Genomic DNA, 25,781 nt, shown 5'->3' on the forward strand with positions numbered 1-25,781 from the left:
CAATCACAATTGTAGCACACCCACACTCTTTGACCATCTCCTGTACTCTCTCCCAAGTCTATGACACAGTCTTCTATAACATTACATATACTAAATATTAGGGATGCACAAAAATTTCGGCCTCCAAAACATATTGGCCTGAAAATGCCTAAAGTGCCAACCTTCGGCCGAAATTGCGGTGCTGTCACGATCTGGGATCAGGCTCAGAGTCCAGCAGGCAATTCGTACTATAACAGGCCGGGTTTGGTACACAAGCAGAGGTTAGTGGTGGAGGAGCAGGCAGAAGCGTAGTCAGTGAATAAGCCAAGGTCAGGAGCCAAAAGGTATCAGGTATGTAGCAGGAGACGGAGAGAATAGTCGGTGAATCAGCACCCAAGGGTCGGTACACGGGAAGGAGTATGAGTAGATTGTAGCAGAGGGAGCAGGAAGCAAGATCAAGGCAGGAGCTCAATAATCTGGCAAAGAGGAAGTGCAGAGGCATGGCTTAAATAGGAAGGTCAAGGGAGGAGCAAGGAGTTCAGCAGCTGATTAGGTGTAACTGAGGATACACAGGAGATCAGGCAAGGAGCTATCCAAGGTTCTTAGGTGGCTCAGCAGGTAGAACCACAGCCAGCTACAGCAGAGGCCCTGGGTTCAGATCCATGGATGTTCCTGACAGGAACATCCCTGGTTTCTCATTTACAGGTGAAACTCGAATAATTAGAATATCGTGCAAAGTTCATTTATTTCACTAATGCAACTTAAAAGGTGAAACTAATATATGAGATAGACTCATTACATGCAAAGCAAGATAATTCAAGCCGTGATTTGTCATAATTGTGATGATTATGGCTTACAGCTCATGAAAACCCCAAGAACCCCAAATCCACAACCTCAAAAAAGTAGATTATTACATACAATCAATAAAACAAGGATGGTAGATTGTAAGCCCTCACGGTAGTCCTTACCATCTAGTCTTGAATTGTATTGTGATTGTAATGTCTTCCTTATATTGTAAAGTGCTGTGCAAACTGTTGGCGCTATATCAATCCTGTATAATAATAATAATAATAATGGTTTCCTTACGTTGACCCGAGACTGGGCCTTAGCAGTACCCTGAAAATGTACCTTTTGAATTCCTCCTGCTAATGGAGCACTCTATGTGTCTAGGCAATAATGTTTCTACAGCCTAATTGCTGTCTATCTTTAGTGATAGGAATTTCTGCTCTGGGAGAGAAATTAGGTCACTCCTGGGAAAAAGAAGGTGCACCTGAGGACCTGCAATATAAGAATATCCCTGCTTTTACTTCATTGCTGTGGATCTGTGCTTTCTGCACCTCCCCTGCTGCTTTTTGAATATTCCCCCATCAGTCATTAGATCGCCAATAATTAGGGGGGACAGCAATAAAATGAGGAAGCAAAGCCCTATTTGTCTACCAAGATGGCTGACCCTACACAGAGACACAGTGCAGGACAAGGCATGGAAAGTCAGTAATGGGAAAAAATCAGCTCAGGGATACCAGAGGAAATACTGATGACTAGGTCTTTGCTCTCCACTTGCCTTTTGTGAGCACAGCTTCCACCCTTCAGGTCCTCTTAAAGATGTAAGCAATGCTGCAATTGTAAGATATGATTTGCTTTAGCATGCTATAGTGTTCGGTCTGCTTCTACCTCTAAACTCATTTCTGGAAATGGCTGGCTGTTTAGCAGCAAAAATCATGAGCTGTGATATTTCCCAAACTGCAGTCAAAGTTCTGGTCAGGAATATACAGGTGAAACTCAAAAAGTTAGAATATCGTGCAAAAGTTCATTTATTTCACTAATGCAACTTAGCCGTCTAACAGGAGATTTTGGAGCACTTCATGCTTTCTTCCGATCTGCAGCTATACAAAATATAAGTCCAAAAGTAGATCACCAAGGCCACAGTTGGCCAGTTTCAAGCAAGGTTAGATCTAAGGCTACAGAGAACAATAACATATGGATCCCTGGTGTGTAATTAATCTTTTATCTCATTTTATGTATTTAGTAGAGAATATATATGTTATAGTATTTCTGTAGTCTGAAACCATCATTGTAAAACCTTGAATTTCCCTTTGTAGGCTACAAAAAAAGTAATCACCTTGTACACCTTCTAAGAGGAGGTCTACTCCTTTCCTGTAAAAGCCGAATGCCGATTCATAGTCCTGCTCCGCCTCCTTTTTCATGGCCAATGTTATCAGTTCCCCGGCTTTCATTAGGTAATCTGATCGGCCCAGCTTCTGCTTTAGTTTGGTGGTGAACAAGCTGCGGCCCTCTTTTTCCACTTCAGCCTTAACCCCGTCATAACTGGAGGCAGAGAAGCTCTGTGCTAGGGATCCCGGGGAGGGCGGCACGCTAAACGTTTTACTGGGTGAAATCTGATTGGAGGCCATTCCATCATCCGTGCCAGAGAGAGAGTCTATGTCCACGGTCAGTGAGATCAGGTCACTGTCACTTGAGAGGCCTAGAGAAGAGAATGGTAAAAAAAAAAAATTTAAAAAATCTCAGTTCATTACAGAGTATAAAATATGATTATATGCAGATGATGTAACAATTTCCTCAACTGACCCCATGCATGTTTTCTCATGGAGAAGCATGGAGACGGCTTCCCTGCTACTTGGGAAGCCGGGTGGCAAGTCTTTACACGCCGCCTGGTTTCCCGGCTAATCAGGAAGCCAGTTGGCAAGTCATGACATGCCGACTGGCTTCCTGAATGGGACTTCCGGTATCGGTATTCTGTATCGGCGAGTACCAGAAAAAAAAAATATTGGTGCTCGTACTCGATACCAAAAAAACGGTATCGGTGCATCCCTAGTTGACCTATTTACTATATAAGGGATGCACCGATACCGTTTTTTCAGTATCGAGTACCGAGATTTATCTTTCGGTACTCGCAGATATCGAGTACCGATACTGGTACTTCCGTTAGCATGGAGCTGGATTCCCATGCAATCAAGAAGCCAGACGGGATGTCATTACCCTCCAACCGGCTTCCTAATTAGCCGGGAACGGCTTCATGCTGATTGGTAGGGAAGCCGGCTTCCCTCGCGGCACATTAGAGTGTGTTGGCACCTTATTTTTTGGGTTGTTTTACTATCCCTAGGTATTTGGCCACATTCTTTAATGAATACATTAATTGAATTGACTAATTTAGGGCCCATTTAACACTACAGCATTGCAGTAACACGAGCAGAAACACAGGTTACATGTCTTGTAGTGCCATTCACTGTAAATGGCACTCCAAAGCGAAGACAGGTAGGTCATATTTATACACGACGGGAGTTCGCTTTCAGGGTTTTGCTTTGCCAGCACAACTTGAGGTGAACTAAAAATGAGCACCTACCTCTTCTTGTTCGCTCAGACTGACTGGCCACATGTTTTATAAGCAATATATGCAGCCCTGGCTACTGGATCAGTAGTTAACTGTGAGACGTCTTACCTTACCTGCAATATTGTGCTGTGAAACATGCTGTACACTTATTCTTGTACGAGGTATAGAGCTGCAGCTAACGATTATTTTCGAAATCGATTAGTTAGCCGATTATTAAGTTCAATTAATCGGTTAATCGGAAAAAAAATAAAATACATTTTAAAAAATGGCTCCAGTGATGGGACTGCTAGTTTGTATTGCGATTGTAGTCCATCACAGGAGCAAGCCTGGAGCCGTGAAAGTTAAAAAAAAAAGTGTGGTGTGCAATATAGTGAAATTAAAAGTGTAAAATTGAATGAATGCAGAATGGCACCGGCTATAGAGGACTACAAAACCCAGCAATAATGCATTATAGCTGGCGGTATTCTGCATTGCGCTGTATAATGTACTATTGCTGGGTTTTGTAGTCCTCTATAGCTGGTGGTGTTCGGCATTGTGGTGTATATTTATTATTGCTGGGATTTGTTGTAGTCCTTTATAGCTGGTGGTATTCCGCATTGCGCTGTATAATGTATTATTGCTGGGATTTGTAGTCCTCTATACAGCGCAATGCAGAATACCACCAGCTATATAGAAATACAACAAATCCCAGCAATACATTATACATACAGTGTATAATGTATTCCTCTATAGCTGATGGTACATTGCTCTGTATAATATACAGTACAGCACAATGTACCATCAGCTATAAAGGAATACAAATCCCAGCAATACATTATAGAGCACGTGTGTGGGAAACATTACATTATACAGTACATTATACTGTATAACAGTACATTATAGAGCATGTGTGGGAAAGTGCAGGCTTACCTGAGCAGTCTTCCAGCAACTTGTTTCTGAGATCGGGCCTGTCTATCTGCCGCTGTCATCCCCTCCCCCCCTACACACCTTCTCCTCCTTACTACTTCTCCCTGCACCCCTGTGCCGATCGTGGATGTGGGCGGGCGGTGAGCGTGAGGCAGGGAGGAGGTGCGGCGTGTGTAGCGTGGATGCGGGTGGGTCTGGCAACGTGTGTGGAGCTGTGGACGGGGCAAATAATCAAAAGCCGATTAATCGATGAATGAAAAAGTTGACAACTTTTTCAATAATCGATTATGTCGATTAGTTGTTGCAGCCCTAACGAGGTATATGTAAAATAAGGAAATAAAGAAACAAAAAAAAATAGGCTGTGTATGATTTTGGGCAGATTAGAGTGTGTTGGCACCTTATTCAGTTTAATGGACTGCCTTAAAGTGACACTGTCCTTCCTTTTGTTCCCCATGGTCCCTGTGTGTGTTGAAAAGTAGCCACCACTCCAAGATCACTCCCGTGATGGACTACAATCTCATGTCTAGTTTACTCATTTGTATTGAGATTATAGTCCATCACGGGAGCGAGTTTGGTGCGGTGACTACTTTACAACACACACAGGGACCATGGGAAACAAAAGTAGTCACCCTCCAGAAGGAAGGACAGTGTCAGCACCAATTCAGAGATGATTTGAGGATCTACAGCTGAGTGATATAGTAAAGGTACTTGAATGCATTTTTAAGATTTAAATCCTTAGTTTACTTTAATTTTATTTTAAAAAGGTGATGTTTTATATCTTTATGTTACAATAAGGATAACTTGTAAACCACATCATTCCGCATAGTAAGATATAAATGGATAAAACATTTGCTTTGCTGTGTTCTGGCTCACCTCCACATTCAGACTGGCTAGTGACGGTCAGGTCATCAAGTCCACAGGAATCTTTTCTCACTATGGAAAAAAAAGAGACAGATCCTCAGTACACGGCACGGTCACATGTTTACTGCACATTATCTGACTTTGGTGCAGGTTTTGCAGCGCTGATCATTTGGCCGAATGCATATAGGCACCAAAAACATTTCCTAGCGTAACATGGCGGCTGCTAAAGTTGTCAGTAGCCTAGCTGTCAAGCTGATCCGCTTGCTTTATTACTGAGTCAGGAATACCAAACAAGTATGTGGATAAGATGGTATGGATTTACTTCTGTTCTGAAAGCTTATTCCAGGTCAGTGACTCAATGTTCTAAAGCTATTACCCGGACAACTAGCTTTCTCATGAGGAAGTCATGAATAGCAGCCCCCAAATTTCCCTCACTAGTTTCTCCCACTGTATTTTTTTCAGCAGAAACTGTTTCTCTAAAGATGGCCATACATCAGGAAAATTTTGTTAAAATAAATTTGTCTTTAGGATGTTCATTCAATTTTCAAAAAAATGAATGGGGTCAAATAAACTATCGATTGTGACTGTAGTAAAAAAAAAAAAAAAAAGGGGGAATGGAAATTTTTTCTCAAAGGAACAAAATTATAGCAGCGAATGTGGTTTTCGCTCGGGAAGCTCCATTCATTTCCAAAACTCAATGTTAAAATCAAACAAAATTTCAAACGACTTTAGTCTCTGGTGGGGCTTTCAAATGTTCTGATGAGATTTTTTTGTATGAATGTATGAAAATCTACCAATTTATGGGCAACTTAAAATATCACAAGTTGATGGAGGGTCCGTTGACTTGCAATTGTACCATCCAATTTCCTTCCTGTCCGTTGTGTTGCGATCAGTTTTTCAATGGATGCTAACAGAAGAGCACCGAAAAATGAATGGGTGTGAATGGGGCTAGTTCCCTCCGGATCCGCTGTGTTACATTGCACTGAAAATCACTTACAATGGATGCTGCTCCTTGATGTTTGAAAGTTCTAGCTTCCTGCAGAATCACATCACGAAGCGTAGCTTTACACATGGAATAAAAAGTACTTTGCTTGGAGAACATTTGGAGCGCTGGTAACTGTTTTGTTTACCTGATCCAGCGGCGCCATCCGCTGTCATTACACATTTCAGCATTGGGGCATTTTCGGAGTCAGGATTGCGGTTTGGATCCCCTACATGACTCCACAAATACACAGATACAGCAAGGCACTCCCCTGCTCCTCCCTCCTCCTTTCTAATGGATGAACAGTTGCCGAAGACTGCTCTGTCCCTTGTGATCTTGTACTGGACAGGAAGTTCAGGACTGGACAGGCCAAGCTGAGGGAGTAGGAGCTGTTCAGAAACATGATGACTGTAGGTGTTTGGCCAAAAATGTAACAAAATACTTTGCTGGGCGATGTATATTTGTTTGATCTGGACTCATTATTAAACCAAGGTTTGAGAGTTTAATACTACTACATGTTTTACCAAGTGTAGCTTTTGCTGTGAGTTGCATACATGCAGATCTTCCCAGACAGTTAATCAGCATCCTGGCTGAAAAGCAGCTTGGATATAATCAGGTCTAGGATAACTGCAGGATTGATTTAAGGGCCAATGCACATTTGTACAGTTTCTCAGTGCTGCAGCAGGAAACATTATGCATCTTTAATAATAAGGAAGCTCAAAAATACATGCAACTTTTTATTTATGCCTTTTAATGCCATACAATTTAATTTAGGAAAGGATTTCAACACCTTCACAAAGCATATGGTATGTAAATTTTTTGTTTTCTGAAAATTGGCTCGTTATGGTGCTGGAGTTTTGGCGCCAGAAATTTCAGTTCACAAATTTTTGTTCAAATAACTTGCACCATGTGGTATAAACTGATCACATCTGGATAAGTAGGTAACTTCACCCCTGCCGCCACCACCACCTAAATTAAGGTATACATATTTCCATTTTTTTTTTCCATTCAATCTGCGGGCTGAACGTAAAAAATAGATCAGATTTCTCCATTACGTATACGAGCGTTGATGGACCAATCCCTTCCTGTCTGCGGATTGGCTGCTAGCTCCGTTTGCACTAGAGTTTTCTAACTGGATCCTTCGATCAGCCGATTGATGGATGCCGGATAACAGGGTGCCGACAGCAGCACTCTTCAGTCTATACCCTTAGTTCTCAACTGGTGGGTCGTGACCCCAAAGTGGGTCGCGACCCAGTGTACAGTGGGTCACCGCATGCTTTCCACTTTTCTAGGTGAGAGGCTCCTTAGCCTCCCTCTAGCGCAGCACTGTCAGGTCTCACACTAAGCAGCCATTCAAAATATGCTTCGAGGCGCCGAGTGTCAGTTTAAGGGGGGGGTGGGATGGGGGCTATGGCCGCGGGGGAGCTCCATCCATACGTGCATTGCTTACAGCTCCTCAGGTGTCCTATAGAGGTGCCTGGACCGGAGTGACGGCACATTTTGGCTCCCTGAACCTCTGCAGGGCACGCAAGGGAGCTGTACAAGCTCCCTGTACATGGAGTGTGTATGTGTGTGAGAGTGTCTCTGAGTGTGTGAGGCAGTGTCTGTGGTTGTGTATCTGTCAGTGTTTTTGAGGGCCCGTTCACATTAGTACAGTGCTCACCAACCTATTTACTCACGCTCTGCCCTGTCTCCTCAGACTAACCCCCTTTAAAATGCCTATTGGGTCAGTAAGGCTACTTGTTACCTTTAATGGTCAATAAGGAGGCCAATCAGCACATGATAATGTCAGTTCTGGTTACTGTTTACTTTTTATTGGGCCCCAGGTTTTGGCGATATCGGTTTAACCTTAACCTAACCCTACACCTCAACCTAACCCCAATGCTAACCTTAAACCTCAGGCAAAATTTATCTAATCACAGCCATAAATACTATATTATGACGGTGGTAGCAGCAGCGATCAAACTATCATGCCAAATATATAATGCGTCTATTTACAATTCGACAAATTACTGTCACAGAAAACCCTGCGCCAAAGAAATGATCTGTCTTAAACACCCGTTCATAGAAACCAATGCAGCCCTACCCCTCAGGAATGAATAATGCTTACACAGGGATCCAGTTTACATTTTGAGGCCACCTGCAGTTTAAAATGGACCAGAATGATTTTAAAAGGGGGTCCAAAAGCAAAGCCAATGATATACATCTTATCCAGGACAATAAAAATGCACAGTGGGCTAAAGATCTGATGTAAGGTGTCACAACTTTCTGCCGGCTTGTCAAGCAATGTGGATGGTAAGTGGTGAGAAATGAATATGCATCGGATGTAGCCTCTGTCAAATTGTCTCGCAGGCATCTTACATGATTATAGAAAAGGCTTTTGCGCAGGAAGTGCGGCACAGTTCTCCTTCAGATGTGCTCATGAATACGCACGTCTGGCGCTCGCTCCTGGCAGCGCGAGCTCCCTGTTCCGCGTCCAATGCACAGGCAGGAGAAACTAACAATTATGGCTGTGTTACAGGTGAGTAAGCAAAGGCACGGGCAGTAATGGAGACACGATCAGACTGGAAAATGGTACATCTTAACTGCTGCACATCCCCTCCTGTATAGAGAATATAACCCAGGCAATGGATTGCAGGGATTAAGGAAGTTCCAGTTATTAACTCAAAGTGGATCTATAGTGTAAAAATACTAAATAAGGCTATTATTGCAGAAGAGAGATTTGTTATGAGACTATGTATGTCTCTTCTTCAATAAATGTTTCTCATCTGGCTTCCTAACAAGTGTATTTAGAATGTTCACTGGGCCTTACATGCATAGCTTTGTGTGCAATCTCAGCATGCCACGGGCCCAGGATGAGTCAAAAGTGATATTAAAAAGTCAAAAGGTTTAGAAGATATTTCAAATGCTGATTAATTTACTTACAATTAGGGATGTCCCGATACCAATACTAGCATCGGTATCGGGACCGATATAGGGCATTTTGACAAGTACTTGTCAAAATGCCCCGATACATAGCGCCGATGCTTGCACAATTTTTTTCCTCTTTCTTTACCTTCAGGCTGCTGTGCGGGAGAGCAGTGGCAAATCAGCACTGGCCCGGTGGGAGGAGCTCCAGGTGGGGTCCTAATTTAGCTGGCCGGCAACTGCCCAGAGGACCCCGACACACGTGGCACCTCTGGGCAGTTGCTGGCCAGCTAAATTATAACCCCACCTGGAGCTCCTGCCACCGGACCAGCGCTGACTCGCACAGCGCCGACTAAGTCCTCACCAGCGAGGCACATCATGAGGCACCAGCCATCATCGAGCAGTAAGTGAGGGCCTGGGGTCCCTATTAAGAACCTATTAATATTAGCAGAGGATAAGTGTAAATCTATTGTCTGCAGTGTGTGTTCTATATGTACTACATATAGAGTACACTGCAGCAATAGATTTACAATTATCCCCTGCTAACATGAATAGGGTAAATGATCCATAGCACAACTACATATTATGTACTATGGATCTTTTAACCTATTCATGTTAGCAGGGGATAATTGTAAATCTATTGCTGCAGTGTACTTTATATGTAGTACATAGTACATGTACGTTACACAAGTCCAGTACACTGCAGCAATATATTTACAATTCTCCCCTGCTAATATAAATAGATTAAAAGATCCATAGTACATAATATGTAGTTGTGCTATGGATCATTTAACCTATTCATGTTAGCAGGGGAGAACTGTAATTCTATTGCTGCGGACTGCAGTGTACTGGACGTGTATGCTGTATATGTACTATGGATCATGATTTAACCTATTCATGTTAGCAGGGCAGAGTTGTGAGCGCCTCCCACAAGCTGAGCACCGAGACGCGATGCAGCAATCCTGCCCAGAGCCGAATACGAGAGACACAGCGTGAGGCAACAGGGATCGGAGTTAAATGTGAGTGAGGGAAGCTGGGACAAGGCTGGCTGTAAATCTATTACTACAATGTACTGGAAGTGTGTACTGTATATGTAGTACATATACACAGCACACACCTCCACTACATTGCAGCAATAGAGTTACAATTTCTACCTTGCTAACATGAATAGGTTAAATCATGATCCATAGTACATAACATGTAGTCGTACTAGGGATCATTTAACCTATTCATGTTAGCAGAGGAGAATTGTGACTCTATTACTGCAGTGTACTGGAAGTGTGCACCAGGTTAAATGATCCACAACACACACTTCCAGTACACTGCAGTAATAGAGTTACAATTCTCCCCTGCTAACATGAATAGGTTAAATGATCCCAAAGGCAGATGCATGATCGGATTTGTAGTTTCACTGTAGCTGTGTGAAAGCAAATACAAATGTTTTATTGTTCTAAAACAGTCTTAAATTAAAGTTCTTCATAATCATAAAGAAATTGGCCTAAAATCATTAGTCTGTATTGTTTTTTTTTTTAAATGTCACCTATCCCTTTAAGAAAAAGTATCGGTAATTGGTATCGGCAAGGACATGAGGGAAAGTACTTGTACTTGGTCCTGAAAAAGTAGTATCGGGACATCCCTACTTACAATGGATGCTGCTTTTTCATGTGTAATAGTTAGTTTCCCACGGAATCTGTTGGTCCCCTTAGCACGGGCTCCGATATCCTGTTTTAGGATGGTTCCCTTAGCTTGCAGGGTCCTATGGAGCCATCCTTGTGTGTGCTAGTAAGCTGTATGTGTGTCACCACAAACACAAAGGAACAGCAAGGCAAGACACTCTTCCTTCCTTCTAGTAGATTAACAGCTGCTGAAGACTGCTCTGTCGCTGGTGATCTTGTACTGGAAAGGGAGTTCAGGGAAGCCGAGCTGAGAGAGTTGAAGCTGTTCAGTAACATGATGACTGTAAGTGCTTGGGCAAACGTGTAAAGAAATACTTTGCTGGGTGATGTATATTTGTTTAATCAGGATTCATTCTTGGAAAACATATCTAGAGTTTAAAGTGACATTAAGGGCAAAAGTCCCCCCCACCCCCCACAGTGCTAATGTAAGGACTTACCTTAAATGATGCCTCTTAATCCGATCTTCTTTCCAGGAATTTTTAGCTGTCCCTCCAGCGCTGGTGCCGGTCTCCAATCCAGCGCTGACTCCTCTGCCCTCCTCTTCTCTGACGTCCCACGGTGTCTGTGCTGGTGCACGCTGCTCCATAGACTTACCTTGTGTCTCTCCTCGTCTCCCGGCCAAACATCTGAACTGCGCATGGGCCCGCCCCAAAATCTTTTGCGGCCGCCCGAGAAATTTTCAGATGTTCAGACGGTAGCACGCGGCGGAGACACAGGTAAGTATTAACCATTTCAAAGAGTTTTTTTTGCTTTCTTAATCGTTTTGCATATATCTACTGCTTGCTAGCCGTAGATATATGCAAAAACATGCGAGTGTTTAATAACCCTTTAATGGCACATTCTGAATTGGTATTGTAAAGTTCACCTACATGTAAATGTTTGACATTTTAGCTGGCTTGCTCTTCCATATGGTTTTTCTCATAAACATATTTTATACATCTCTAGAATTAAAATAAAATAACTGTAAATGGCTAATACATTCTGATAAAAGAAAAGGAGGAAGAGCGTGTCTGTGTACATGTTTTTCCTGCATCTACCACATGTACAACAACACCAAATAGCAACCCTGCCATCCTTCATAAAATGCCATTTACTTGCCCTGCAAAATTAGCAGTTGATTAATTCAGATTCTGTAGATTATTGTGGGTCACCATTGACAGCTGTATTATGTGCAATCATTGTTGCTGAGTGCCACAACACTTAATTGGTACTGTCACTTAAGAATAAAAAAAATAAAATAAAATGGAACGGGGGGAAAAAAAAAAACAGGTATTCATTTTTCAAGTGTTTTGAAGGCCGGTTTGAATACTGTTAACATTTCAAATTTGCATCTCTCAATCACAGATGTTTCCCAGATTCTGACACTAGACTAAATTTCAAATATTTACGCATTAAGCTTGTCATCGGCGTAGCCACAGCACAGCCTCGAAGGGGATGCAAGGTAAAGCAACACTGCCCCCAAGAGGCAAAGCTAAAAAATATCCGATAACAACGAATCCGCTTTTCCAATTCCCAATACGTCAAAAAATAAGACGGATCATTCAAAAGTTGACTAAAGGAAGCTGATTAAATTCAAGGACGTGTTCTTAATTTTTAAGCTTGACATTACGTTTTCTATAGAGGTTCCTCCAGGAATAATTCAAAGTAAACTTGTCCGTTTCCTTAAGGTAACTTTGGCACGTCTTGAGGCTGGGTTCACACCATAAATGTGAAAGATGTCACCAGCACACCGAAGATCCTTTTGGAATCGCCAAATGCTCATTTTATTGAACAAGTTGTCAGAATGGATACGAGCGCTTTCGGGACCTCGCTGAAGCCTGATGAAGGGACCCTGCGAGGCCCCGAAAGCGCTCGTATCCATTCTGACAACTTGTTCAATAAAATGAGCATTTGGCGATTCCAAAAGGATCTTCGGTGTGCTGGTGACATCTTTCACATTTATCTTATGCATACAGCAGTACCATCCGCAGTCATTACGAGCACCATTCCCATTACATGGGATCTCCGGTAAGGAGTGCAACAAGAACCTTTCTACTTATGTTTACACCATGTCCGGACCAGATCTGCAAATGCAGTGCAGTGTTTTTATACCTTTCCACAGGTTCCAGTGCATTCCAGACCAGAAAAGGAGACTAGCAGTATTTTATTTTTTTGTCTGGACCGGAATGGACTGCATTGGTGTAAACAGAGCCCCGAAATACCATAGGGATATATTGGGATGCTTTTTTGGTCCGGGAACAAACTGTTCATGGTGTGAACAAGCCCTGAAAGGAAATAAAAATGAAAGGGGAAAAAAAGAAAAAACACACCAACTGCAAAACAAGACTATTGACCTGTCCCACCATGCTTCCTGAGACTCCATTCCCCGGCTCCTTAGTCTCTACAGGATACAGTAGTGCATAGGAGCTACAACATGCAACCACAATGTGGCAGTAAACACTCTTGGAAATTTGTCAGATGCTAAAGAGCAAAGATCGGACTTAGGGTGCCGGGACAGTCGAGTATAAAAGGTTCTCTTTATAGATGGTGTGTTTTTGAATTTTTAAAAATAAAAAACAGAGCCTCTAGATATGCAGGACTACCCAATCTGCATGGAGCAGCCATACGACAGCTATATCACAGCTTTTGTGCCTACAAGGCCAGCAATTGGGGAGAAGCTGGTGATGTCACTGCATAGTCATAGACTTGATTTTTTATTTTCATTCATTTGTTGGGGTAAGAACATGTTGCTTGGGGAACTCTCATCCATCAAGCATGGTAGGGCAGTGCACGAAGTGTGGCTATAGCTGATGGGCCAGCTGACGTGCATTGACTACAGGAAGACTACAAGCATGACGTGTGTCAGTATGGTGCCGTCCCAAGATATTACTGCTAACACATTGCAGGGGGGTTGAGTTGTCACCCTTTTCAGAAAACCAAATTAGACAGTCCTGGTAGCTGGTACAATCTCCAGGTAGAAAGTACAGAAAAGGACTTTACAATGAAGTAATTAAGCAAACTATATTCACAAATGCTGATTGCAACACGTGACATGTAAATACTTACACTTTGAGCTAATAAACAGCCATCAAAAATTGAGAGCAGACACCAAAGAGGTGACAACTATATAAATGTATATAAAACATTGTGAATCTTTACAGGAGCATAGCAAAATAAACTAAGTTTTCTGAAACAAACACATTCCAAAAAGATTATTTCATTTAGCTGATCTTTTTGACAATATAATGTAAAAAAAAAAAGTATTTAACTCTTTTGTTGCCAGAGTCATTTTTGTGTTTTTTGCACCCATATTATAATCCACATTTTAGACAATTTAAAACCCCCCTGAATTATTTCTTTCCTGAAAAGCACAGATCCTGTAGAAAATAAAAATTGGCAGTTGCAAATTTATATGTCGTATGATATTAGCGCAACTCTTTATCAAACGCAAAATTGCAGTAGAAAATACACAAGTTAATTTTAGTGCACAAAAACACAATACCGAATTTCTTTGTACAATTATAAAAGAAGAGGTTGTGCCGAGCAAATAGATGCCCAACATGTCAAGCTTGACAACTACGTGCACCCATGAAACAGCGACAAAATACGGTACCCCGAATTGTCCACAGGCCAGGCTGTAAAAGCTCTACAGGTCAATATAGAGTTAACTGTGAATATTGTCCCTAGAATTATTGCTCTCACTACAGCACACGCGGTGATATCTAACGTGTGTGGCTCAAATGACGTTCTTGTACAAAGGTGCACCCAACGCGGGTTTGAGTTAGTATGTGCGTGTTCACGAGGACAGGGGACTTTAAATGTTTTTGGGCGTTTTTAAATTTATCTATTTCTTTAAACTTTTTTTTATTTTTACTTTACTTCATTGCTACCACATGGGAGCTCACAAGCCCCCTATGTGATAGCACATTGGAGGTGACATTAGGTCTGTTAGAGAACTAATGTCACCTTTTCAGCCCACTGAAGCTGGTCAAGCCCAGATCGTGCTTGATCACCTTCTTCTCTGGCTTCTCTAGCTGGGGAATGACAGCTCACAGTTTCGTTCAGCGGGGAGATCATCAGCGAATGGAGATTCACGTATCTCTCCCTCAACTACCTGCTGAAACCTGCGATGCAAGTCCCAGACCCACAGGAAGGCCAGCGGAACCCAGGAAGCAAGGCGAGGGGTGCACCTATTTACTGGCCCCTGGAAGCGATGTGGCGCCTGAATTTGCTTCCAGTGGAAAGTCATCAGTCTGTTTACAAGGGCACGTTGCCAGCAACGTACAGCATACGTCGTTGGCAGCAAAAGGATTAGGCCAAGATTTGGATAACAGATCAGGTTTCAGGTCTCCTATTGTGGTTGAGCACATAAAGACATGTGGCACCCAGGTGCCTGCTTTTTATTTCCTGATGCCACTTTAACAACTTGGAAAGATTAAATAGCCACTAGCGGGCTGACAGTCCAAATACAATTATTATTACAGTATTATATTATTCAGGATTTATTTAGTGCCAACAGTTTGCACGGCTGTTACTAGGATGTAGTAAGTTTAGTCCCACACCATTGTTTGCCTGGACACTAGTGGTTACCTGCGTCCTAGCAACCAACCAATTAGGGCTGCAACAACTAATCGACATAATCGATTATAATCGATTATTGAAAAAGTTGTCAACTTTTTCAATAATCGATTAATCGGCTTCCGATCAGTTGGCCCTGTTCACAGCTCCACACGCTGTGCGCCGCACCTCCTCCCCACCTCACGCTCGCCGCTGCCAGACCCGCTCGCATCCACGCTCCACCTCCTCCCCGCCTCACATTTCCTGCCCATCCACGATCGGCAAGGCACGCGGGGAGATGTAGTAAGGAGGAGCAGGGGTGGGGGGATGACAGCCGCTGATAGACAGGTCCGATCTCAGAAGCAAGTTGCTGGAAGACTGCTCAGGTAAGCCTGCACTTTCCCACACATGGTGCTCTATAATGTATTGCTGGGATTTGTATTTCTCTATAGCTGATGGTACATTGTACTGTACATTATACATAGGAATACAAATACCAGCAATGCATTATACACTGTATGTATAATGTATTGCTGGGATTTGTTGTACTCCTCTATAGCTGGTGATATTCTGCATTGCGCTGTATAGAGGACTACAAGTCCCAGCAATAATACATTATACAGCGCAATGCGGAATGCCGCCAGCTATAGAGGACTACAACAAATCCCAGCAATAGTACACTATAAAGTGGTACAATGCTAAATACCACCAGCTATAGAGGACTACAAAACCCAGCAATAGTACATTATACAGCGCAATGCAGAATGCCGCCAGCTATTGTGTACTATTGATGGGATTTGTTGTATTCCTCTATAGCTGGCGGTGTTCTGCATTGCGCTGTATAATGTGCTTTTGCTGGGTTTTGTAGTCCTCCATAGCCGGTGCCATTCTGCATTCATTGCTGTATAATTTTACACTTTCCATTTCACTATATTGCACACCACACTATCTTTTTTTTTCTTTTTTACTTCCACCGCTCCAAGCTTGCTCCTGTGATGGACTACAATCTCAATACAAACTAGTAGTCCTATCACTGGAGCCATTTTTTAAACTTTATTTTATTGTTTATCCGATTAACCGATTAATCGAACTTAATAATCGGCTAACTAATCGATTTTGAAAATAATCGTTAGCTGCAGCTCTACAACCAATGACATTGTGCAGCAGACAGCATCCTAGCAACCAGTGACAGGGAAAGGGGCTTCAATAACTGGGGGCAAATAAGATCAACATGGTCATATTATTAAACAACAGTTTCCTTAGTGGTATTTCTTACTAAATGTGTCACAACATAGTGTCAGAAATAACTATTTTAATCTGCTGCTCGTGTCAGAATGATTTCTGAAAGTGTTGCACAGATTACATGAATTTGACACTAGACTTCCAAACACAGCAATACCACCAGAAATGTGGCATACGGATTCACATACTGATGTCTGTACAGCCCCTTCTTCACATTTCTGGCAGTGCCGACTGTGTAAAATAGACAGCAATGTAGAATTTGCAAACAGCAATGATCTTTTTTTCCCCATTGTGTGTATAAATGTACGGTATTTATGCATATAACAGCAAAAGATATGCATATCTATAAAGCAGTAATCACCCTCACCTTCAGAACTACAGTCAGACAGGCTGTCAGGGTAGTCTGTAAAAGGCTCGGCAGGGCCAATCAGATCGGACCCATCATGTACCTCTCCACCCTGCATGGAAACAGAAAATGAATTACAAAAGGTATCTAGATGCAGATTTTATACAGCTCGTATCTCAAATTAAACAGCAAAAGCTACACTCAGTGGTGTCATGGTCAGCAGTCACCATGGTCATTCAGCCGAATACTTTCCATTTTGTACTCTACATATTGTTCATCCTTGTATAAAGCGTGGACAGGAATGCAGCTCTAACAACTGCGGTCTTATTTACAAACAATGCATTTGGCACCTGAGCACAGCATTACCTAAACGCATGCATTCAAGCACAGGGGTAACATCTGACCTGCTTTTCATAGCAACTAAACCAGTTTTATTAGTACCTATGCAGGGCCGGCCTTAGGCCTTTAGGCGCCGTGTGCGAGAAAGCTTTACAGCGCCCCTCAGTGACCGCGCCCCTCAGTAACCACACCCCTCAGTGGCCACACCCCTCAGTGGCCACACCCCTCAGTGGCCATATGGCATCCAAAAAATGCAAAGCGAAACGTCACACACAGCTTGCCAGTGGTTATCCACACTGCAAAATTAAAAATCAATTAAAAGTCAACCAAAGCAACTCACATGCAGAAGAACAAAGCGATCTACAAGAGCCCACATTTTGTCTATCAAGGATACTTAGTCAACTAATGGAAGTTTTAGTTTTCTGATCGATACCTTCGGCTAATCAATGGAGAACAGTCCCATAGGGCCTCTAACTTACCAGCTCATCCGAAGTCACTGTACTTCTGCCGCTCTCTCCACATGATTTTGATTGTCAAACTGCTACTGCCTAATAACTGTGTCCTGTAAATTAGGAGCATGTGCTCAGATCATTAAACTAATCCACTGTCTGCTTTTCTGCAAGGCTGCAATGTCCCAGCTTTGAGAGGAGAGGAAGTAGTATGCTGCCAGACAGTACAAAGATCATATGGATTTAGTGGGCACCTAAATGCTGAGTATACACACAGCAATTTACAGGCAATTTCAACTAGCTATGAAACCCTCCCTTAAGTAGACATACAAAAGCCCTGGCACTTCCATCTTGGATATGATGTTAGCAGCGCCAGCAGTTTCAGAGCTGTCACTTAAGTGACACTCTATAGCAGGGGTAGGCAAACGTCAGCCCTCCAGCTGTACAAATCCCATTAGACATTGCTAGACTCTGACAGCCAGAGGAGAGGCATGATGGGATTTGTAATTTCGCCACATATGGAGGGTTGGACTTTGCATACACTTGCTCTATAATATTCCCCTCAACTACTTCTCTGGCAGCTTCATTAACGGTTATGTGCCGTAGCTCACTGATTGCTTTCACTTGTTTCAAAATATTGTGGTTTACTCAGCACAGCGGGGTCAAGAACTCACCCTCAGCCTGCTGATTGGACAATGAAGGAGCAGAAGCAGACTTATGAGGCCACCTCTCCTTTCACTGCCAGAACAGGTGCCCTGCAGCAAAGCCTGATTGGCTCAGAGTCCTGCTTCTCTCTCTTCCTGTATGAGTTACTGTTCTGGGATTACAGGAGGCTGAGATCGAGGTAAGGTTGGGTACTTAAACTAACTGCATTCTAAAAATAGACACCAGATGCACTCAGAATACATTGAATACGTTTTAATATGCTTAAAGTGACATTAAACCCTCAGATTTGTTAACATAAACCAATACTGTAATGTGTGCCTTACTGTAATCCATGGTTGTTTCCCTTCTCTTTGCTGCTCTTCCTTTTAAATCCTCATGTCTTCTCATGCTTGGGGAGAACTTCCCTTTGCAGCTGAGTGCCTCTTCCTGTAGTGCTGGCTCAGGTTACAAGCCCATAAAAACCTATACACAGACATCGTGTATCCATTCCTGAGACAAGGCAGTCTGGTGCAAAACAGAAGTTCTGCCCAGCATGAGAACAGATACAAATTTAAAAGGAAGAGCAGCAAAGAGAAGGGAAACAACCATTGATTACAGTAAGGCACACATTACAGTATTGTTTTACCGTGTTTCCCCGAAAGTAAGACCTACCCCGAAAATAAGACCTATCCCTATCTTCAGGGATTTCAGTAATATAAGACCTACCACCGAAAATAAGACCTAGTGTGTTTTTTTGGGGGGAAAAAAATATAAGACAGTGTCTTATTTTCGGGGAAACACGGTATGTTAAAAAATCTGAGGGTTTAATGTCACTTTAAATGGTGTGTTGTGGCAGCTGTTATTGTTTATATATTTTTTAAAATTTTATTGGTAGTGTACAATGTGTACACTCCATTCAGGTCCCTGCTAACCGTGTGGAGACTTGTGGTGGTATGCAGTGTGCTGTGATAAAATGCAACATGTTTGCATTCTAGCGCAGCGCATCGCCCATCACACTTGTGAACAATTGTCTTCTAGATGCCCTTGCGGTGACCTGCACTGATCCTTTGCGGTACAACGCTGGTCACCACGCAATCTGTAAGCGGCCCTCAAACTGGGGTCTTTCTAGAAAATGCGTATGTAGGTAAAATAAAGATGGCTTAATAGGATACAAGTGACCACAAGTTCCCCGATATTGCGGTCGCTGATATTTACCCTAAAGAACTCCTCCAGCTGCGAGCTGTTGTAAAGTGCCGGGATGTTGGCAGAGAATTGGAGCAAATCTTCAGCACACTGACGTCTCTCCTCTATCACAAATGTATCAAATCTCCCTGGAATACAAGAGAGTCTCATTAGAAAGCAGAGTGGATGGAGACGGCGTGACACAAAGCTTGCATCATCCCTCGAACTGTCTACTGAGACATAAACACTGACTGTAACAACCCAGCTATGTACTGAGACACAATGCAGACAGTGTGTCTTCATCATTTATCTCGAACAAGATTCAACATCTGCCCATTGCTGTACATGCATGAAAAACTCTGCCAGTGTCTGCCGCAGAGCACGCTACCGCACTTTAGTTCATGCTCCGTGCAGCTCACAAGTGAGAAGCAGTTCACGGAAGAAATCTAACGTTTCCTATATCAAACCCCCCTACATAACATCTCAATTAACAAGGAATAAAAAGACATCTGAAACACTATTAAATAAGATATTCGTTTTTCATTTCTGTTGGAGACGTGTCCCTTTGAGGGCCCATTTACTTCTTTGTGGTGCAATAAATGTGTGTTGTGCTAGGAAACCCCATTGAAATGAATAGGCTGCCAATGTACCTGAAGGTGCAAAATGTTATACCCAACCCTATTTTAGTAGCGCAACACATAACCAAGCATGGTAACACGGGTGCATCGCCTTAGTATGTGGGGCTGCCATTTAGGATAAATAGCACCACGATAAAAAGTTTGAACAGTCCGGAAGTACGGACAACCATCAAATCAACATTTAAGTGTATATTGAAATAAGCACATGTCAGAACATTTAGGGATTGCCCAGGCATAAGACTACCCTGTACATTTATGTCTGTGACTGCCAGCGCAGTGGTCACTTTTATTGTATAACCTTTCCACAGTCACTTAAAGGGTTATGAAACCCTCAGCATGTTTTTGCATATATCTATCTATGGCTAGCAAGCAGAAGATATATTTTTCAAAGGGTTAATACTTACCTGTGTCTCCGCCGCGCGCTCCCGTCCAAACATCTGAAAATTTATCGGGCGGCCGCAAAGGATCTTGAGGCGGGCGCATGCACACTTCAGATGTTCGGCCGGGAGATGAGGAGAGACACAAGGTAAGTCTATGGAGCAGCGTGCACAGACAACGTGGGACATGAGCGAAGAGGAGGACAGAGGAGTCAGCGCTGGATCGGAGGCAGCACCTGCCCATCCAGCCTCCTGGCTTTGCATTTGCAGCACAGCTGCTCCGGACTCAGCCCACTGTCTGTACCTCCAGACAGTCACAGTTTTATGCTATCCTGCACATTTTATTCTTTCAACCCGCAGCACCCTGCTGCACTGGACTCCACTCTGAATCCTGGGTGGAGCCTTCCTGTCTACCAGGTGGAGCCCTGAGCCCTTCCCAACACCTTTATATTAAAGGCTGTGCACACCTGTACCATCAGCATGCACTGGCCACTCAAATTCTGGACACAGGAATGGAGATAACACAGTGGCATTGCCATGCACTGCCACATACACGCTTACTGAAAATGCACTATAAATTTCCCTTAGGCCTCATGCACACACAACGCAAGAGCAAAATTGTATATTGCGTATATGCGTGTATATGTGTGCACTATATGCAATCCCGGAATGCATCATTCACTATAGACATTTTAATGAACTGTACGTACGTATACGCGCGCAAAATACGCAGAAATATGTTGCCAGGACGCATCTCGGGTCCATTCTGTTGTTGCGCATCTTTACGCAGCGCAAATATACGGCTCCATAAGCAGCTATATGTATGGAGCCATTTATTTGCATATGCTGCATATGGAACAATACGCGCATACGCACATATACGCAGCGTATTGTATGGCAGTGTGAATGAGGCCTTAATGTTCCAGCATCCACCTCTGCTAGTAACCACAGACATAGCGATTTTCTTACTCTTCCATTCTGTCTGTAGCTACAGATTGCCTCTGTGGCTATTGTTATCTGGGCTGTAAACACGGGAAGTACTCAGTGGAGTGAAACAAAAGATAAGAGGGGGATTCTTATACAAAATAAATAACCCTGGGAATCCGCACTGTGAGCATGGATAAGCTAACAGAATAGCACAGTGCATGTTATTACATAGGTGTTTAGGCCTGATTTATAGATGTGACAAGCAGATAATATCACCCACCATGGCTGGCAATACAGAGAGCAGGTTGTGGAGATAGAAAGGATCTGTTATCACTGCTCCACAAACTGAGCCCTGTGTTTGTTTCCTGGCTGGAAGAGCAATGGGAGAGAAGGGAAAACAAGGAGGACGCTTTCCCAAGGGGCTCCTTAGTGTGATGTGATCACAGCCATTCTCCATTGACACTCTGGCCTCTTGTTTTCAAAGACTGTGGGAACAGAATACATTAAGCAAACACCCCGGAGGATTGCTAGACAAACAGTGCGTGAAGGACTCTGTCCCCTCAAGCTGTAGGCTTCCTCCCACGTGTGTCTCCGGGAAATCAAACAGATAGAGAGCTATGTGGGAAAGCCCAGGAGGAGAGAGTTGCCAGTGACTTGTGCCTATGTATATGCAGAGCTCTTGTGATTCCCGGCCAAGCGGTCCACCAGAAATATACTAACAGCATATCGCAAAGGGAAACAGACATTTATGCAGGAGAGATCTGGCTGCACCTTAAACTGGAGCCTGCATCATCATGTTAAGTGCATGCATGCTATACAATGTGGAAGTGAAAAATTAGAAATAAACTCTAGAAATAAAAAAAAATGCTAGGAGGTCGAAATTTTTGGGAGGAGAGCCTTGCAAAATCTGTTCTGCCAAAAAACTGTTCTCTTTCCCCAAGCAATTTTTTATTTTCTGTGTGTCCTGTATGCGTATGTGCCATGCAGTATGCACTCTCAGCTCGCAGCTTGTTCACACAGGTGACCCAGGGGACACTAAAAACAGGCTGTTAATTGGCATTTCTATTGCTTTTCTGGCTACCCCCTGACAAGTGAGCTTTACACATTGCCACATCGCGATGGTTTGCTTCACAGGGTAGCAAAGTTAGACAGGATTGCTATCTAACTGCTGCACATAAGCACAGGATTTACATTGGCCCAGGGACCTGGTCCATCTGTAAGGTCTCCTTCACACAGGCAGCACACTTTACTGTCCCTCTGAAAAGCAATACATGATGTATCGCTATTCAGACGGTGGTAGAGCAGCAGCTTCCAGGTCTTCAGGAGGCAATGCTGCCACCTACTTAATGCCTTTTTTTTATCCAAAGCGGGATTTTACATGGAACTACTGACTGGAGTGGATCATGGCAAAAGGAACAGCCTTGAAGGAGGCTGTCATCAGCCCAAGACCCTCTTGCAGAAGCAGAGGGTTGGACGACTTCTAAAAAGCCATCAAAACTAGAGTTTAATGCCACGAACACATGTTCCATGTGGTCAATGTTCTGAGGGTCAACGGCAGCAGCAGTAAGATCCCGTTTTTAAGAAAATCAGACATGGTTTGGCAAAACAAGATTATAGCCAAGACTGGGTGTAGGGCAGGACCCACCAAAGAATAAAAGAGTTCTATAAAGGCCATGCAGACATTTATCAGTTAGGTCCCCAAGAACAGGAGCGTCTTTCATGGTAGCCTCATACAAGAGGAACCACAGTGGGAATAAACCATTCCTGAACAAAATCCTCACTAAGCAGGTACAGAGATCCCCTCAGGGGAAGCAAAAAGTCTATTAGAGCATTTTTAATCTTTGTATTTGTACCCACTGGAAGAAAAAAGGTGTTTGCAGCCTTAGGAGTCCTATGAGAACCAAGGCCAAAGGTAGTAGTAGTAGCACTAGCGGAAGTGAGAGGCTGCTACTAAGGCTTTCAAAATGGTGTGCACTGCAGCAATGAGAGGTGAAATTGTCTCCTTTGACTAGGGAGTAATAGCAGTGGACTGCAACTTCTCAGGGAGTCAAAGACTAAAGCGATTCAGAATCAAAGTTTCTGTGACCGATGGTTCAGAAGCTGCTAAGGCCACAGGCACATAAGACACAAAATCTGCTGGTGAGGGTGCGGTAGCGGCCTCTGCAAGTCTGAAAACAGCTGGGTAAATCAGGCCATAAAGTCTGCACCACTGTGGTAAAAATCTCAGCCAAAAAAAAGCAGAGGACCCACCACACCTGACACAGCCAAAGAGGACTCCAATGAGGGAAGGGACTCTAAAATCAGAGGGCAGCATGATTCCAGGTTACTGACATCGCCAATATCTGGAGGTGTACTGCAAGCAAGCCGTCCCTGACTGTTAGTAGAGAGGATGCTAGGAGCAACCGGTACAGCAGGAGTGCCCACCCTCCCCACCCCTTCATAGTACAGTAAGCAACATACAGGCCTAAAGTTAGAGATACTCATGAAACCTGGACTGCTAGTAGCAGGTGAAGCTTTACAACTGAAGGGTTCAGTGGCCGAAGACGACCAATGCCAGGCAGGCAGCAGGACTAGATCTGGATCAAAAGTTCCAGGAAAGAGAATGCGAGTGGACAAGCAGGATGACATCAGCTCTATGTCCCACAGTGTTAACTCCATCCACAGCAGAGCCAGAGGAAAATAGGAAATAATGGAGACCAGCAACCAATACAAATGCGGGAGGTCCCGGTGCCTGGCCTGAATGGCCAACTCACGAAGTAAAAGTCTTCAGAGACAGGGCAAGCACAGGCGCAATGCCAGTGGCTCAGTATCTGGAAAGCACTCCACAGCTAGCTTAATCAGAACAGAGTGTTCAATCCTCCTGTAGTAGGCAGCATAACCTGAAGGTTTAAAGAAGAACTCCAGGCAGTAATTATCTTAACCCTTGCAGGGGGGCTACCCCCTGCAAGGGTTAATTGCTCATTCTTGTCTAGGGGTAAATATAACAAAGATATACTCACCTGAACCACGGATCCAGCTAGCTGCTAGACTGGTCCCTGCAGCCTCGCTCCCCCTCCACTTCGGCGGTCTAAGGTCCTGTGAATCATCACCAATACAGTGTGTTGGACATGAGCATGCCGGGGGACATTCCATCACTGGAGTGGAGAGGGAGGCTGCAGGGACCGGGGTTCAGATGAGTATATCTTATAATTTGTGTTATTTTTCTCCCTAGAGGAAAACAAGGACTTAAAGGAGAACTATGAGGTGAGTGCTTTTCACTCACCTCATAGTTCTAGCCGACCTGTGACAATGAGACTGTCACGGGTCGGCTCAGTAGATCGGGAGGTGAGCGAACACATACCGGGTTCGCTCGCCTCTCGATCCTGTCACGGCCTGGATTCCCCTCTCCCCGCTCCGATCTGCCAGCGCTGACTGGCGGAACGGACGGGGGAGGGGCGGGTACAGCTGGCTCTGCCTCTAGTTAGGCAGAGCCAGCTGTCACTCACGCAGCTGGGCGGATCCCGTCAGCTAAGGCCCCGTTCCCACTGCGCGATTTGCCGCGCGATATCGCGTTCAAGCTTGCATTGAGCAAGCTTGAATCGCGGCTAAATCCGCTCCAAAAAGGGTCCTGCTGTAGCGACACACGACCCGCGACAGCAGGACCCTTTGCCCCATTGAAATGCATTGGAGCGCGATATCGCGCGGTAATTTGCCGCGATATCGCGGGAATTACCGCGCGATAAATCACTCAATGTGAACGGGGCTTGAGTCGTGATCCGCTCCGGCTGCGCTTAGGGTAACGGGAGGACGCTAGTTTGTGGGGTCAGTGTTTTTCCCCATAGTTCTCCTTAGGGTAACGGGAGGACACAAACTAGCGTCCTCCCGTCACCCTAAGGAGAACTATGGGGAAAAACACTGACCCCATAGTTCTCCTTTAACCCTTGGTAGCCCCACTGCAAAGGTTAAGGTTATTTCTGCCCGGAGATCCTCTAAGACTTCTTGTGTCCCTCATTGGATGAGAAAGCTAGTAGTACAGGATTAGCTTGGACTTTATGTCCACTTTCACTAACAATGGGCAAATAATCTATAAACAGGGCAAGGCTGATTTACTAAAGCAGTTGAGAGTTTTTACTCAAACAATTGTGTGAATATTTACTTCAATTCACGAGAAAAGCAAATTCCTGTTCACTTTGAATACCCAATCATGTGCAGGTTCTTTTTACATGACGAGACAAATAAAGTGAATATTCAAATAATTTTTTGAAAGAAGATTCTCAACTCCTTTAGTGAATCCGCCAAAGTATTCTAGCTGCCCAAGACTGGACAGCATAAGTAGCTGTTTTTGTAATGTAGGAATGTAGTACCACTAAACAACCACTAGAGGTCTCACTGGTCCCCAAATGTGATGTGGATTCTTCAGCTCACAGGAAAATAGAAAAAGATTTTGAAGGCACTTGCAGT

The 25,781-nt window shown here is 43.7% G+C and overlaps 1 protein-coding gene across 2 annotated transcripts in view; it reads right to left on the minus strand.

Moving 5' to 3' along the window:
- The window catches only part of RPS6KC1 (ribosomal protein S6 kinase C1), a 124,471-nt gene that overhangs the window by 78,631 nt on the left and 20,059 nt on the right, over nt 1–25,781 (minus strand). The window contains exons 5-8 of one of the 2 annotated variants that reach the window (XM_018556206.1): nt 19,433–19,548; nt 16,806–16,896; nt 5,108–5,167; nt 2,099–2,461 (exon numbers count right to left, since the gene is read on the minus strand). In XM_018556206.1, the coding sequence (XP_018411708.1) occupies nt 2,099–2,461; nt 5,108–5,167; nt 16,806–16,896; nt 19,433–19,548 (630 nt within the window). Of the gene's footprint in view, nt 1–2,098; nt 2,462–5,107; nt 5,168–16,805; nt 16,897–17,602; nt 17,643–19,432; nt 19,549–25,781 lie in introns of those variants that run through there. The other variant, XM_018556285.1, reaches the window with a different exon arrangement.

This window comes from Nanorana parkeri, unplaced genomic scaffold (assembly GCF_000935625.1).
Source record: "Nanorana parkeri isolate BGI_ZX_2015 unplaced genomic scaffold, ASM93562v1 scaffold1, whole genome shotgun sequence".
In the NCBI taxonomy this organism is placed as follows: Eukaryota; Metazoa; Chordata; class Amphibia; order Anura; family Dicroglossidae; genus Nanorana; species Nanorana parkeri.